This window comes from Phocoena phocoena, chromosome 2, assembly GCF_963924675.1.
Source record: "Phocoena phocoena chromosome 2, mPhoPho1.1, whole genome shotgun sequence".
Classification (NCBI taxonomy): domain Eukaryota; kingdom Metazoa; phylum Chordata; class Mammalia; order Artiodactyla; family Phocoenidae; genus Phocoena; species Phocoena phocoena.
The window spans coordinates 152383541-152399116 of record NC_089220.1 but is presented as its reverse complement, the minus strand read 5'-3'; the positions used below and the strand labels follow the sequence as shown (position 1 = coordinate 152399116).

At 36.3% G+C, this 15576-nt stretch overlaps 1 protein-coding gene across 1 annotated transcript in view; it reads left to right on the top strand.

The window, feature by feature from the left end:
* GDI2 (GDP dissociation inhibitor 2) overlaps nt 1-15576 on the top strand; it is a 43846-nt gene that overhangs the window by 18649 nt on the left and 9621 nt on the right. The window contains exons 4-6 of the mRNA XM_065873046.1: nt 2045-2179; nt 7677-7875; nt 8138-8269. Of these exons, the coding sequence (XP_065729118.1) occupies nt 2045-2179; nt 7677-7875; nt 8138-8269 (466 nt within the window). The remainder of the gene's footprint in view (nt 1-2044; nt 2180-7676; nt 7876-8137; nt 8270-15576) is intronic.

Sequence of the window (15576 nt, the reverse complement as noted above, 5' to 3'; positions counted from 1 at the left end):
GAACTCTTAGTTGCAGCATGCGTGTGGGATCTAGTTCCCTCACCAGGGATCGAACCCGGGCACCCTGCCTTGGGAGCACGGAGTCTTATCCACTGTGCCTCCAGGGAAGTCCCTAAAGGCAGTAATTTTTAAAGGCTTTTTCCTTTATATTGCCAAATTTTACTTCACCAGTAGACTGAGGCTGCCTCTTTCCCAGTACCTTTACCACTCCCAGATATTATTCATTTTAGTTTTTGTGATTTTGTCATACTAGAAGACAAAATAGTGGATTTTAAAAATATGTCTACTTACTAGAGGGTGAAATGATTTCTAGAGTTACTGGCTTTCATGGTTTTTTTTTGTTTTTTTGTTTTTTTTTTTGCTGTACGCGGGCCTCTCACTGTTGTGGCCTCTCCCGTTGCGGAGCACAGGCTCCGGACGGGCAGGCTCAGCAGCCATGGCTCACAAGCCTAGCCGCTCCGCGGCAATGTGGGATCTTCCCAGACTGGGGCACGAACCCGTGTCACTTGCATCGGCAGGCGGACTCTCAACCACTGCGCCACCAGGGAAGCCCAGCTTTCATGTTCTTTAATGAACTGGCCAGCCTTTCGCTTTGCACATTTTTCTATTGATGTTTTGTGTTTTTCCTTATTTATTTAAAAGAGCTTATTATAACAGCTGTTAAGTGCCCTTTTGAAGTATGTTGAAAATATCTTTTCCAGTTTGTGATTGGCATTATATATAACTCTTATTTTTTCTGTACAAAAGCTTTTATTTTTCACACAGTCATTGGTTGAGCTTTCTTTTATTGGTTTTGATTTGGAAGTATGTTTAAAATTTTTCTCTCTACCTCAAGTTTATAAAAATACTAATATCTGCTTTTAATGGTATTATGGTTTCATTTTTTCACTGTATAAATAAGTTCATCTATTTTGTTTTGTGTTTTTATGTCAGCATCTATCTTATTCCTTCATAGAACTATGAAAATATGTAACAATTTTATTTTATTTTTTAAAAAAACTTTATTGGAGTAGATTTACAATGTTGTGTTAGTTTCAGGTGTACAGCAAAGTGAATTAGTTATAAATACACATATATCACTTTTTTAGATGCTTTTCCCATACAGGCCATTACAGAGTATTGAGTAGAGTTCCCTGTGCTATAGAGTAGGTCCTTATTAGTTATCTATTTTATATATAGTAATGTGTTTCTGTCAATCCCAATCTCCCAAGGTTCATCTGTCTTAACATGAATAAATTTATTTTATTACCTTGTTGTTTGAGAAGTAGAGATAGAAATTTATTTCTTCAAAATGGCTAATCAGTTGTTCCTCAACATCATTTATCTTTTCCACTTTGATTAGAAAACTTTCATCATATATTAAATTCTTTTACATGGGTCTCTGTTTTTCACTGATTTATGGACTAGTTAATGTACAGTATACTGAAACATTTGGCTGCATAAAGGTCTCCTCATTACTCTATTTCTTGTTCTCAAAAGGAATCTTTTTTGAATGTCCTTGTATGTTTATCCTTTCAAATGAGCTTTAAAATAATTTTGTTTGGTTTCTCAAAGAAGTTTACAATTTTTAGTATACCAGAATTTCTTTGGTTTATCCTAGCTTTTTCTTGACCCAAAACTAGTATTCATTTTAATAAATATAAATTGACTTAGAAACTGAAAAGCACAAATTCCTGGAAAATTTTGCCTGTGAGCTGTCTCTCTTTAAAATACAGTAGGAACTTTAAAGAAACCCAAACCCATCTGCAGTTGTACTATAATTCTAAACCTCATACTTCTAATAATTATTGTATAACTTTTACAAAAGCATGTTGAAGTTATTAACCTTGAAGTTGTAACATTTAAAAAAAGTCTAAATATGCTAAGCAATCTGCATTCTGATTGTCCTATTTAAAATATGGCTTTGGAGACTTTTCTAGGAGTTACTGGATGGTGTTAAGAAAAAATTGGAAAGCCATTAGTGTTAGTAAATGTACTTTTATTTCTGCTGATTTTTAAAAGTAGTAAGATTTAAGTAACAGTTTGAATTATGTGACTCTTACAGGTCAGCTGGTTAAGATGCTGCTTTTTACAGAGGTCACTCGCTATCTGGATTTCAAAGTGACTGAAGGGAGCTTTGTTTATAAGGGAGGAAAAATCTACAAGGTTCCTTCCACTGAAGCAGAAGCCCTGGCATCTAGTAAGTAATTCTATTTTATTTTCTCAGAATATTAAGATTTTATAACATAAAGGGATCTTAGAGATAAAATTTAAGGTCCCCTGCATTAGTCATCCATCCATTCATCCAGTCAACAAAGATTTATTGGGTGTCTGTTATGTGCCAGACACTGTTGTAGGCAGTTGAGAGTACTTCAGTAAACAAGATGTTCAGAAATTCCTGCCCTTCTGAAGCCTGGAGAGGTTTTATCTCATGGAGCCTCTTGCTGGTGAAGCTGAGCCTTCCTAGGTCCAGGATACTCTTTTCAGATTAATAATTCGTGAGAGTCACTGTCTCTTGGACTGTTTCCTGTGCTAGGCTCTGTGAGAGACACTTCACATTTGCTTTCTTACTTGACTTGTGAAGCCCTTTGTGAGGTAGGGTTTCCATTTTATAGATGAGGAAACTCAGGCCCAAAATCACATAGGTAATGAGTGGCAGGATGGCATTGAAACCCTGGTGGGATTGCTGCACAGTCCGTGTACTTCATCACCCATCTACGCTGACCTCCTTTGCTACTCTATCCAACATGCTGTTCTGGTGGGACTCATCCTCTAAGTGGTGCTGGTGTCATTATCCACCATCTCTGTTTCTAGGTATTCCCAGTGAATATGGAGTGATTTTGTTTTCTGCCCCAAATTATTTCCTCTACTGGCTCATCAAAGATTTCTGCTTAACATTTTTTATTCTGAGTCTTTTAAATAGCAAACACCCCGAGAAAAGACCTTCCATCCTTTAAGGTGTTTTTGTTGCCATGCAGAGCAGTTTAAGGAAGGATAAATTTGTATAACTAAAGGGTAGATAAGTTTTGTAGGTGCTGTAGGAGTTCAGAGGAGGGAAAGGTTTGCATTGGGAGAATAGGAAGAGTGTCAGTAAATTCTCCAGTAATTATTTTGGCATTAAGATTGGAAAAGATTTCTCACCTAGGGGTCGTCCCTGGTGGCACAGTGGTTAAGAATCTGCCTGCCAATGCAGGGGACACGGGTTCGAGCCCTGGTCCGGGAAGATCCCACAGGCCGCGGAGCAACTAAGCCCATGCACCACAGCTACTGAGCCTGCGCTCTAGAGCCCATGAGCCACAACTACTGAAGCCCATGAGCCACAACTACTGAAGCCCACACACCTAGAGCCTGTGCTCTGCAGCAAGAGAAGCCACCGCAATGAGAAGCCCACTCACCACAACGAAGAGTAGCCCCCGCTCGCCATAACTAGAGAAAGCCCGTGCACAACAGTGAAGACCCAATGCAGCCAAAAAAAAAAAAATTTCTCACCTAAAAACCTAGTTTAAGGGCTTCCCTGGTGGCGCAGTGGTTGAGAGTCCGCCTGCCGATGCAGAGGACACAGGTTCGTGCCCCGGTCCGGGAAGATCCCACATGCTGCGGAGCGGCTGGGCCCGTGAGCCTTGGCCGCTGAGCCTGCGCGTCCGGAGCCTGTGCTCCGCAACGGGAGAGGCCACAACAGTGGGAGGCCCGCGTACCGCAAAAAAACAAAAAAAACAAAAACCTAGTTTAAGTTATTTTGGCAGTTTTTCTAATTCCACTTATTTACTTCTTGCTATTAGTGGAGAAAATATTGGGCATAAAACGTTGAAAACCACTAAAGCCAGAAAGTAAAAAATAGCACTAATGATTGCAGCCAGGTTGGGAGTGACAGTTGGGTAAGGGAAGGGATAGCTTCTGAATGAATGGAGGGGAGTCCATGGTGTGATCATGGGTTAGAAATCATTTAAAGTCTTTTCAGTGCCAGTGCATCTAATTTAAATAAAGTGTTTTCATAGAAATAAGAGTTCAGCAGTTTGAGTAGAACTCTTTTGAACAAAGTTTGTGGTTTTTTAATTTAAAATTTTTATTCTCTCTTTGAGCTCTTATCTATATTAATAGCTTCAACCACTTCATTTAATAAAAATTGAAGGACTTAACAGTTTTATGTTTCTGTTTTTGATTTAATATTTTCAAATATGTAAAACATTTACATGACTTGAAAGTCAAAATTATATTAAAAGATATATTTAGAGTCTTATCTTTGCCACCCCATTCTTTGCACCCTGATAGGTGGTCATTTTTACTTATTTCTGATTTACCCTCCTTATGTTTCTTTTTGCAAAAATAAGCAAATATATTAATGTATGTATTTCTTAAGGTTAGATTTATTGAGGTTTAATTTACATACACTAGGATTTACCTATTTTAGTATACAGTTTCATGAATTTTTACCAATCACTACCTTATCAGCAACTATTTTTATATTAATAGGATTTTGAAGTTGGAATGGCAGGCAAGACAATTCTAGGCAGAATGAATGAATGGGGTAGGAAAAGTATAGAGGGTGGGAAGTTCAAGAGAAAGATAAATAAAAAGAATTATTTTATGCTTTTAATAATAGCTAACATTTTTTAACATTATGTGCAGGCATTTATATACTAATTATTTTATGTGTATAGTCGAAGTTTATTTTATATAGTCCTTCACTACAACCCTCTGAGACGTGGTGCTATTATCTATATTGACAGATGGGAACACCGAGGTATACAGGTGTGAAAGAGCCCAAAGTAGCATAGTTCATGACTAGTAAAACTAGTTTGAAGCCAGATTTGTCAGACTCAAGAACCCCACACTCTTAACCGCTGAACTATCTAGTATATAAATGTAGCTTCTCAGATATTTTAACAACTGTCACGTACACTGGAATTCCTTTTTTCTCCGTGCTACATATTTCCAGTTCCTGTGGTTGTTTCTCATATGATATGCCGTCTAGGTCCCTTGGCCACTTTTCTTTGGAAATTCTCTGATTTGCCAAGATTATCTTATATAATAGAATTAGAGCCAGACCAGACCTGATACTCCAAGTGTTGTCTGCCCACTCAGTGTCCTTGGGACTTTTACTTTCCTAGGACAATATATTTCTATTAATGTAGCCTAAGTTTACATTGGCTTTTTTAGGAGCTGTATATACTGTTGGTTCTTGTGGTAGGTCATGATGCCAGCTAAAACCTCAAGGTTCCAATAAATATTTGTTCATTGGTCACATGTTATTTTAGTCAAATAAATGAGAAGTATATTTGGCCTCTAGAGTAATGTTGAACACAGATACTATGTTCAGAGAAGTTTGAGACATTTTCATGAATACCTTTGAAACGTGCCCAGCAAAATCTTGTATCCTCGGTTGAATCTTTAGCTTGCTTGTTTGTTCTCACTCTGACCGCGGTGAGGCATCTGTTTGTCAGGAGCACCTTTGACATCTCAGGGCTTGTGGCTGTCAGGAGTTCGTGTGCCTGCTGCAAAGCCCAGCTGTGAACTGGGGTGAGGCTGTTTAGGTCCACTGTTGGAATGACATGTTGTGTGCCATGTTTTAGTGCTTTTCTTGTGACGTTAATTCTACTCTGATTTTTCTATTTTTTAATTCACTTGTCAAATCTTATGCCTGTTAGTTAATTGGAACGCTTTTTTCTGTTCTCTTATTGAAACTGCTCTGGATTTTGTAGCTTTATTCTGTTTTAAAAGTCTTGACATAAGTGTCTTTTTTGGTAAATAACCCTCAGTGTGCGAGTGAATGAAGGAAAAGTAAAACCATTTGAAATGAGTGAAGGTACACCTCGACTAATTGTGAAAAAGATTTTTTCTAGTCCTTTTATCATATAATTTGAGTATTTTATTTATATATTGTATGTCCAGTATATGAATAAGTCAACTTCTTTTATATTCAGTCCCATCAGATGTTAATTATATGGATTGAATATTTATTGAGCACTTGCTATATGCCAGGTACCCTTCTAGGTTTGGGGGTAGGGAGGGTGCAACAGAAGGAAAAAAGTAAACAAAAATGCTTTCCCTTTTGGAGCTTCCATTAGTGGGAGACTGGCTATAGATAAATAAGGAGAAGCATTTCAGATGGTGATATAATCTGATATAAAAACGTATCAGATGGATATGGAGATGAAAGGAGGGAGTGAGGGTGGGGCTACTAGTTTAAATAGGGTGACCAGGGAAGGCATCGTCATATAGAAGTAGCTGTTATAAAAATTACGTGGTAGGAAATAATATTTGAATTCGTTAAATTAGGACTTTTTCAGAATGAGCACCGGATCTCTCACATGTTGGTAATTGAACTGGTATCTGGTTCCGACATAAAGGGATGGAGGAGCAGCTTAGAGCATCTCCTCTGTGCTGGGAGACAGGAGTCCACTGTGCTGGGAGAGTGTCCCTGTCAGGCTCAAGGCTTGGAGGAGGGAGGGAGATGAAAAGAGGGAAAGAGTGGGGAATTTAAGAATACACATTTTCATTTTTATTTTAAGAGAAGTTATGCGATAACTCAACAATAAACTGTTGGTAAGAGCTTTAGGTTCCAACAGGCAGTGTCCGCCAGATTGACCCCCAAGTTGTAAGTGCGTTGCAGTGGTGACTCGTGTTTCCTTTGGCTGTTTTACACCTTCCCCTGAAACTACACTTGTGTCTTAAGTAGGGGGCTGTGTGGTAATAGAATATTCCTTTTTAGCCTTATGCTTTTACTGTGTATGCAGTCTGTCCATTTTTTTAAAGCTACGTTGTAAATATTAATTTAAAAAGTTAAATGTAGTCAGCTGTCATGAATAGCCTCATGATCCTTTTAATTTTCAGTTTTATTGATTTCAGCTATAGTCTTGGGGGAAATAATGTTTAAATTATCAAAATATTCAGCTGTCAACAGATATAAAAGAATGGTTAAGCATTTATTTTTAAAGCTATAGTTGTTTTTAAAGTAGCCGTATGGTTTAAGAAAAGGGAAGAAGGAGATGGAACCAGAAATTTTTCTTTTCCTTTGACCTTGTCTTTCTGCCAGCTATCTACGGTAGTAGGGATCCTGAGTAGTAGGAAGAACTGAGGGTTTCTTAGGTGGTAGTTCATAGCTTTCTCCTGATCTACTTTTTAGTGTAAAAAGCAGTGAACTGCTTATCTAGGACTTCATTAAAGTGACTGGCAGCATAATCAGCATCTAAATTTCTTTGAGGTCAGAGATTGTTCTTGGTATCTAAGCTGCTTTTCTATTAAATACCAGAGTGTATCTTAGCATACAGAAAAAGAAAAAAAGAATGAAGTGCATTGAGAATTTTAGGCAGTTGCTGGAGTACAGATCAGAGTTCTCAAAAAAACATTCAGATAGATGCCTTCATGAATAATAGTTTTTCAAAGTCTTATTTATCTTGTACCTAATAAGAGGTATAATTATACATATTGCATTTAATTAATTACTGGTTATAATTACTTGTAATTGTAGTGTAAAATTGAAGGCTTAATAGCTGATCTATTGTAATTATGACAGTTTATTTTAAAGTGTTACGAAACTGTCAGTTTATTTTAAAGCAATGTCCAAACTCCCATATTTTAAATTGCACATTGCCTTAGAAGAGCCTCAGATAACATAAAATATTTAAACTTTATTTTCACATTTTCTTTTCCTCAGTGTCCTATTGTGAGTGTGTGCTTTTTGAAAAATTATTTTTTAGGCCTAATGGGGCTGTTTGAAAAACGTCGATTCAGAAAATTCCTGGTGTATGTTGCCAACTTTGATGAGAGTGATCCTAGAACTTTTGAGGGCATTGATCCTAAGAAGACGGCAATGCGAGAGGTGTATAAGAAATTTGACCTGGGCCAAGATGTTATAGATTTTACTGGTCATGCCCTGGCACTTTACAGAACTGATGAGTAAGTTTTTTGGTTTTTAGATTTACATTTTTCTTGGAATTCTTCACTGAATTTCCCAATTCTGCAGAGTGGAAATTCTAACAAAACAAATATATAGCTCTACTATACTACTAAAGAAGAAGTTCTGACTGCACATTAGAGTTAGAGCCTTTTAAATAAAATATGGAGATGTTGAATTAAAATCCATTCAGAAAAAGATTTTAAATTGAATATAAGCATGCAAACCAAAGCCCTTTTCTAATGGTCATTTCCTTTTGTCTAGCTATTTAGATCAACCATGTTGTGAAACCATTAATAGGATTAAACTTTACAGTGAGTCTTTGGCAAGATATGGCAAAAGCCCATACCTTTATCCACTCTACGGCCTTGGAGAACTGCCACAAGGATTTGCACGGTGAGACCCCATGTTTAATCTTTGTGCTAAAACCTCACTGATCCTGAACCTCGTCTTGAACGGTAGTTTATGATATGGTTGTGGTTGTGAATAATGAGACAAGATTTGTCTGTGAGTGGTGAGGTGCCTTTTGTTTTTATTGACGTAAAATTTATATACAGTGAAACCACAGATCTGTGGTTAAAACAAAAATGAGTTGGACATATATATATAGACCTTTGTAACCCAAACTCCAATCTAGATGTAGAACATTTTCCTTACTCCAGAAGTTCCCTTGTATCCCCTCATAATCACCACCACCCTTGCACTGTAACAGCTACATTTGTGATTCCTATCATCATAGAGCACTTTTGCCTGTTTTTGAAGTTTTATTACATAAAAGGAATAATATGTGCTTACTTAAAAAAATTATTTATTTATTTTTGGCTGTGTTGGGTCTTTGTTGCTGTGCGCAGGCTTTCTCTAGTTGCGGTGAGCGGGGGCTGCTCTTCGTTGTGGTGCACGGGCTTCTCATTGCAGTGGCTTCTCTTGTTGCGGAGCATGGGCTCTAGGCGCGCGGGCTTCAGTAGTTGTGGCACACGGGCTCAGTAGTTGTGGCTCATGGGCTCTAGAGCGCATGCTCAGTAGCTGTGGCGCACAGGCTTAGTTGCTCTGTGGCATGTGGGATCTTCCCGGACCAGGGATGGAACCCGTGTCCCCTGCATTGGCAGGCGGATTCTTTACTGCGCCACCAGGGAAGTCCCTATGTACTCATTTTTATCTGGCTTTTGCTTAACAATATATTTGAGATTCAGCCATGTTGATGCACATGCTGTTAAATTCATTTAAAAAATACTGAGTAATGTTTCATTATGTGAATTACGTGAATATACCACATTGTCCTGTTGATGGACATCTGGGTAGTTTTCAAAATGTTTTGGGGTATTATGAATGAAGCTACTATGAACTTTTGTGTAAAAGTGTGTATGGACATCAGTTGTCATTCTTTTGGGTACATATCCAGGAGTGGAATTGCTGGCTGATATGGCAAGTATATGTTTAACTTGATAATACTGCTCAACAACTTTCCAGAGTGGTGGTTGTACCATTTTACATTCACTTAGCAGCATGTGAGAGTTGTGGTTGCTCCACATACCTGCCAACCTTTAGTATTGTCAGTCTTCTTAATTTTAACGACCCAAGTAGGTGTGAAATGCTATCTCATTATGGTTTTAATTTACATTTCCTGAGGACTAATGTTGATCACCTTTTCATGAGCTTGTTTTGTATAATTTTGTGGTGTGAGTGTTCATTTCTTTTGCACATTTTTAAAGATTGGGCTTTTTGTTTTTGATTTGTAGGCAATCTTGACGTATCCTGACTGCAAGTCTTCTGTCAGTATATGTATTATAAATGTTTCTCTTAGTCTGTGGCTTGTCTTCTGATAAGCAGAAGTTTTAAATTTTGCTAATATACCAAAGGGTTTTTTTTTTAATGTTTAGTATTTTTTGGTTTCTAAGAAGCTTTGCCTACCTCAGGAGCACAAAGATACTCCTATGTCTTTTTCTAGAAGCTTTATAGTTTTAGCTTTGTGTTTAAATCTGTGATTCATCCTGAAATCATGTTGGTGTGTGAGGTGAGGCTTGAGGTTCACTTTTTTCTGTACTGATATTTAGTTCTAGCACCATTTGTTGTAAAGTTGTCTTGGTGCCTTTGTGAAAAATCAGTTGGCCATATACACATGCCTATTTTGTTCCAATGATCTATTTATTTTTCCTATTCCATTACTACACCATCCTGATTATCACAGTTTTTTGTAATAAGTCTTGAAATCAGGTAATATAAATCCTTCAACTTTGTTCTTTTTCAAAATTGGTTTGTCTATTCTAGGTCCTTGCATTTCTACATAGATTTTAGAAGGTGTCAGTGTGTTGAAAAAAATATTTGGTGTGATTTTAGTTGGGATTGAGTTAAACCTATAGATCAATTAGGGAGAGAATTATCTTAATAACATTGAGTTTTCCAGTCCCTGAACGCTGTCTCTCACCATGTATTTAGGTTTTCTTTGGTTCAGCAATATTTTATAGCTTTCATTGCAGAGATCCAGCACTGTTTTGGTTCAAACTTATTCATAAGTATTATATGTTATTTTGATGCTGCTGTTAATGAAAGTTTCAATTTTATTTAAAGTTGTTTGCTGCTTATATACAGAAGTACAATTGATTTTTGTACTTCCTGTGACTTTGCACTTATTCTATTAGTTTTATAGATTTCTTAGAATTTTCCTTGTACACAGTTACATCATCAGTGAATAGAGAGATTAGCTTCTTCCTATACAACCTTTGTGTTTTTACCCTCTTGACTTTATGAACTGGCTAGTACTTCCAGAAGAATGAGGAATAGAAGCAATGAAGATGGACATTCTTGCTTTGTTTCCAGCCTTCAGGGGAATGTTTTCAGTATTTTATTATTAAATATGTTTTCTGTATGTTTCTTATAATAGGCAGTTTTGTCAGATTAAATTCCATCTTCATAGCTTGCTGAGAATTTTTATTATGAATGGGTGTTGACATTGAGTTAATAATGCAGATTTTCTTTATGCTATTGTGAATTTTATAGATTGATTTTTGGATATTAAATTAACCTTGCATTCTTAGAGCAAACACTACTTATTCATGATGTATTTTCCTTTTAATTTATTGTTGGATTTAATTTGCATATATGTATGTGTGTGTATGTATGCGTTTGTGTGTGCCTGTTTGTATGTGTACATTCACACACGAGTTCTTGTGCCTATGTTCATGATAGATACTGGTTTATAATTCCTGTAATATTCTTGTCTGTTTTTTTGTATCAGGGCTTAATAGACTCATAACATGAGTTGGAAGAGTTTCCTCCTACTCTGTCTTCTGAAAGAGGTTGTGAAAAATGGTATTGTGCTTAAAGGTTTGATAGAATTGACCAATGAAGCCATCTGGACCTGTAGAATTTTTTTTATGGGAAGGCTTTTGAGTGTTAATTCATTTTCTTTTAATAGAAATAAGACTGTTGAAATGTACTATTTCTTATTTTCAGTTGTGTTTTTCAAGGAATTTGACTATTTCAAATAAGTTCTTGAACTTTTTGACAAAAAGTTGTTCATAATATTTCTTTATTATGTTTTTGATGTCTATAGGATCTTTAGTGAGGTTCCCATCTTCATTCTTGTGTTGGATAGTTTATAATTTCTCTTTTCTTGATGGGATTTCATCAATTTTATTAATCTTTTCAAAGTGCCAAATTTTTAGCTTTGTTAATTTCCTTTGTAGTTATTTTTAATTTTACTGATTTCTGATCTTAATTTTTTCCTTATTTGGGGTTTTTTTTCTTTTAGATTTTAGGGTTGAAACAGATAATTGATTTTATACTTTTCTTCTCTGACATAAACATTTGAAGGTCTAAATTTCCCTCTAAATATGTACCATCTAATATGGTACCCTATCTTTCCTATGATTTTTTTTTTTTCTTTGACCCTTGGGTTATTTGAAAGTATAGTGTTTAATTCCTAAACATTTGAGGATTTCCCTAAATACTGTACTGACATCTAATTTAATTCCATTATGGTCAGAGAACAAACTTGTAAATTTTCAGTCTTTGAAATTAATTAAGGCATAATTTATGGCCAAATATATGATGTTGTAGTGAATATGCCCTTGAAAGAATTCTGCATGCATGTTTTAGAAAGGTAGCTCATAGAGTTGTTCAAATGTATATTCTTACTAAGATTCTTTTTCTAGTTCTGTTGCTGAGAGAGGGTCTTCTACCACGATTGTGGATTTATCTGTTTCCTACTTTAGTTCTGTCAGTTTGTACTTCAGACATTTAAAGCTCTTTTACTAGGTGATACTAATTTCTGATTACACCAAGTCTTTGTCTCATACTAATATAACCATACCAACTTGTTTACTGTTTGAACAATTTTTTTTTATCCTTTTGATTTTAAACCCTCTGTGTCTTTATATTTAAAGTGAGTCTCTTACAGCATATAGTTGAATATTGCTTTTTTATCCCATGTGACAACCTTGGCCTTTTAATGGACTTTTTTAGTCATTTATGTTTAATATAATTATTGATGTGGCTGGGATTAGATCTGTTGTTTTGCTGTTTTCCCCCCCCTCCCCCTGACTCCCCCCCCCAGGTTCCTCTTCCCTTTTTTGGAATTAATCAAATATTTTCATCTTAATTTTTAGCTGTGCCTTTTCATTTCTAATTTTTTAGTGCTCCATAAATTATAATATCGTCCTTCATTTATCACAGTTATTTGGAGTTAATACTGTCCTTCTTTACATAAACTGTAAGAACTTTGCAACAATCTCATCCCATTTACTATTCCTTTGTGCTGTTGTTGCCTATATTTTATGTCTACATACTTCATTAAACCCCACAATACAACATTATAATTTCTGCATTAAACAGTCAGTTTAAAGAAATGAAGGGAAGGAAAAATGTAATCATTTGTCCACAATTTTACCATTTTTGATGCTATTCATTTTTTCTTAAATCCTTGTTTCCATCTGTTGTCATTTCTCTTCAGCTTTTCATTGGCATTCTTGTAGTTACTGTTGATGATTTCTCTCAGCTTTTATTTTTATCTGAAAGTGTTACGTCACCCTCATTTTTGAAGGACTTTTGTTGGCTTAAGATTTTTTTTATTCAGCATTTTATAGCTGTTGTTCCCTTCACTTGTGGCCTGCTTTATTTATGAGAAGTTAGCTGTCAACTGTAATAAATAGTTGTTTCTGTGTTTTTGTTTGCTTTTTGTTCTTCTGGTTGCTTTCAAAATTTTCTTTGTGTTTTTGGGAGTATAACTAGGATTTGCCAAGGTGTGGTTTTGCTTGGGATTTGCTGAACTGCTTGGATGTGTAAGTTAATTTTTTAGATGAAGCTGGGAATTTTAAAATCGTTATCCTCTTCAGATATTCTGTCTCATTTTCTCTCTTGTCCCCTGGGACACTGATTGCTTGTATGTTAGATACTTGGTATTATTCCATAGTTCAGGGGTCTCCAACCCCTGGTAAAGGTCCTCAGCCTGTTAAGAACCAGGCCACACGGCAGGAGGTGATTGGTGGGTGAGCGAAGCTTCATCTGCCGCTCCTCATTGCTCGCATTACCGCCTGAATGATCCCCCCCATCACTCACATTACCACCTGAACAAACTCTACCCCCGCTCCCCCTACCCCTGGTCTGTGGAAACATTGTCTTCAATGAAACTGGTCTCTGGTGCCAAAAGGGTTGGGGACCGCTGCCATAGGTCACTGAGGCTCTGCTCATTTTTTTCTTTGTTTTATCTCTTTATGTTTCGTATCGGGTAATGCGTGTTCATTTAAGTTCACTAGTTCCTTTTTCTGTTATTTCCAGTAAGCTGTTAATCACATTGAGTTTTAATTTTTTAAAAAATATTTTTTCAACTGATCTAGAATTTTCATTTTTTAAATATAGTTTTCATTTTTCTTGTGAGATTTTCTGTTTATTCATTTTGACTTTCACGAATATATAACGTTCTTTTTTTAAAATCTTTATTGGAGTATAATTGCTTCACAATAGTGTGTTAGTTTCTTTTGCACAACAAAGCAAATCAGCCATAGGCATACACATGTCCCCATATCCCCTCCCTCTTGAGTCTCCCTTCCATCCTCCCTACCCCACCCCTCTAGGTCATCGCAAAGCACCAAGCCGATCTCCCTGTGCTATGCTGTTGCTTCCCATCAGCTAACTATTTTACATTCGGTAGTGTATATATGTTGATGCTACTCTCACTTAGCCCCAGCTTCACCCTCCGACCCCATGTCGTCAAGTCCATTCTCTATGTCTACCTCTTTATTCCTGCCCTGCAGCTAGGTTCATCAGTACCTTTTTATTTTTGTTTTTGATTCCATATATATGTGTTAGCATACGGTATTTGTTTTTCTCTTTCTGACTTACTTCACCCTGTATGACAGACTCTGGGTCCATCCACCTCACTACAAATAACTCAATTTCGTTTCTTTTTATGGAGTAATATTCCATTGTATATATGTGCCACATTTTCTTTATCCATTCATCTGTCGATGGATGTTTAAGTTGGTTCCATGTCCTGGCTATTGTAAATAGTGTTGCAGTGAACATTGTGGTGCATGTCTCTTTTTGAATTATGGTTTTCTTACGGTATATGCCCATTAGTGGGATTGCTGGGTCATATGGTAGTTCTATTTTTAGTTTTCTAAGGACCCTCCATACTGTTTCCCATAGTGGTTGTATCAGTTTACATTCCCATCAACAGTGTAGGAGGGTTCCCTTTTCACCACACCCTTTCCAGCATTTATTGTTTCTAGCTTTTTTGATAATGGCCATTATGACTGGTGTGAGGTGATACCTCATTTTAGTTTTGATTTGCATTTATCTAATAATTAGTGATGTTGAGCATCTTTTCATGTGCCTCTTGGCCATCTGTATGTCTTCCTTGGTGAAATGTCTATTTAGGTCTTTTGCCCATTTTATAACTGGACTGTTTTTTTGATATTGAGTTCCATGAGCTATTTGTATATTTTGGAGATTAATCCTTTGTTGTTTCATTTGCAAATATTTTCTCCTATTCTGAAAGTTGTCTTTTTGTCTTGTTTATGGTTTCCTTTGCTGTTCAAAAGCTTTTAAGTTTAATTAAGTCCCATTTATTTATTTTTGTTTTTACTTCTGTTACTCTAGGAGGTGGGTCAAAAAAAGATCTTGCTGTGGTTTATGTCAAAGAGTGTTTTTCCTATGTTTTCCTCTAAAAGTTTTATAGTGTCTGGTCTTATACTTAAGTCTATAATCCATTTTGAGTTTATTTTTGTGTTTGGTGTTAGGGAGTGTTCTAATTTCCTTCTTTTACATGTAGCTGTCCAGTTTTCCCAGCACCACTTACTGAAGAGGCTGTCTTTTCTCCATTGTATGTTCTTGCCTCCCTTGTCGTAAATTAGGTGCCCATATGTGTGTGGGTTTATCTCTGGGCAATCTATCCTGTACCATTAATCTATATTTCTGTCTTTGTGCCAGTACCATACTGTCTAGATTATTGTAGCTTTGTGGTATAGTTTGAGGTCGGGGAGCCTGATTCCTCCAGCTTCCAATCCATAACATGGTATGTTTCTCCATCTGTTTGTGTAATCTTTGATTTCTTTCATCAGTGTTTTATAGTTTTCTGAGTACAAGTCTTTCACCTCCTTAGGCAGGTTTATTCCTAGGTATTTTATTCTTTTTGTTGCAGTGGTAAATGGGAGTGTTTCCTTAATTTCTCTTTCTGATTTTTTGTTGTTGGAATGCCAACAACATGC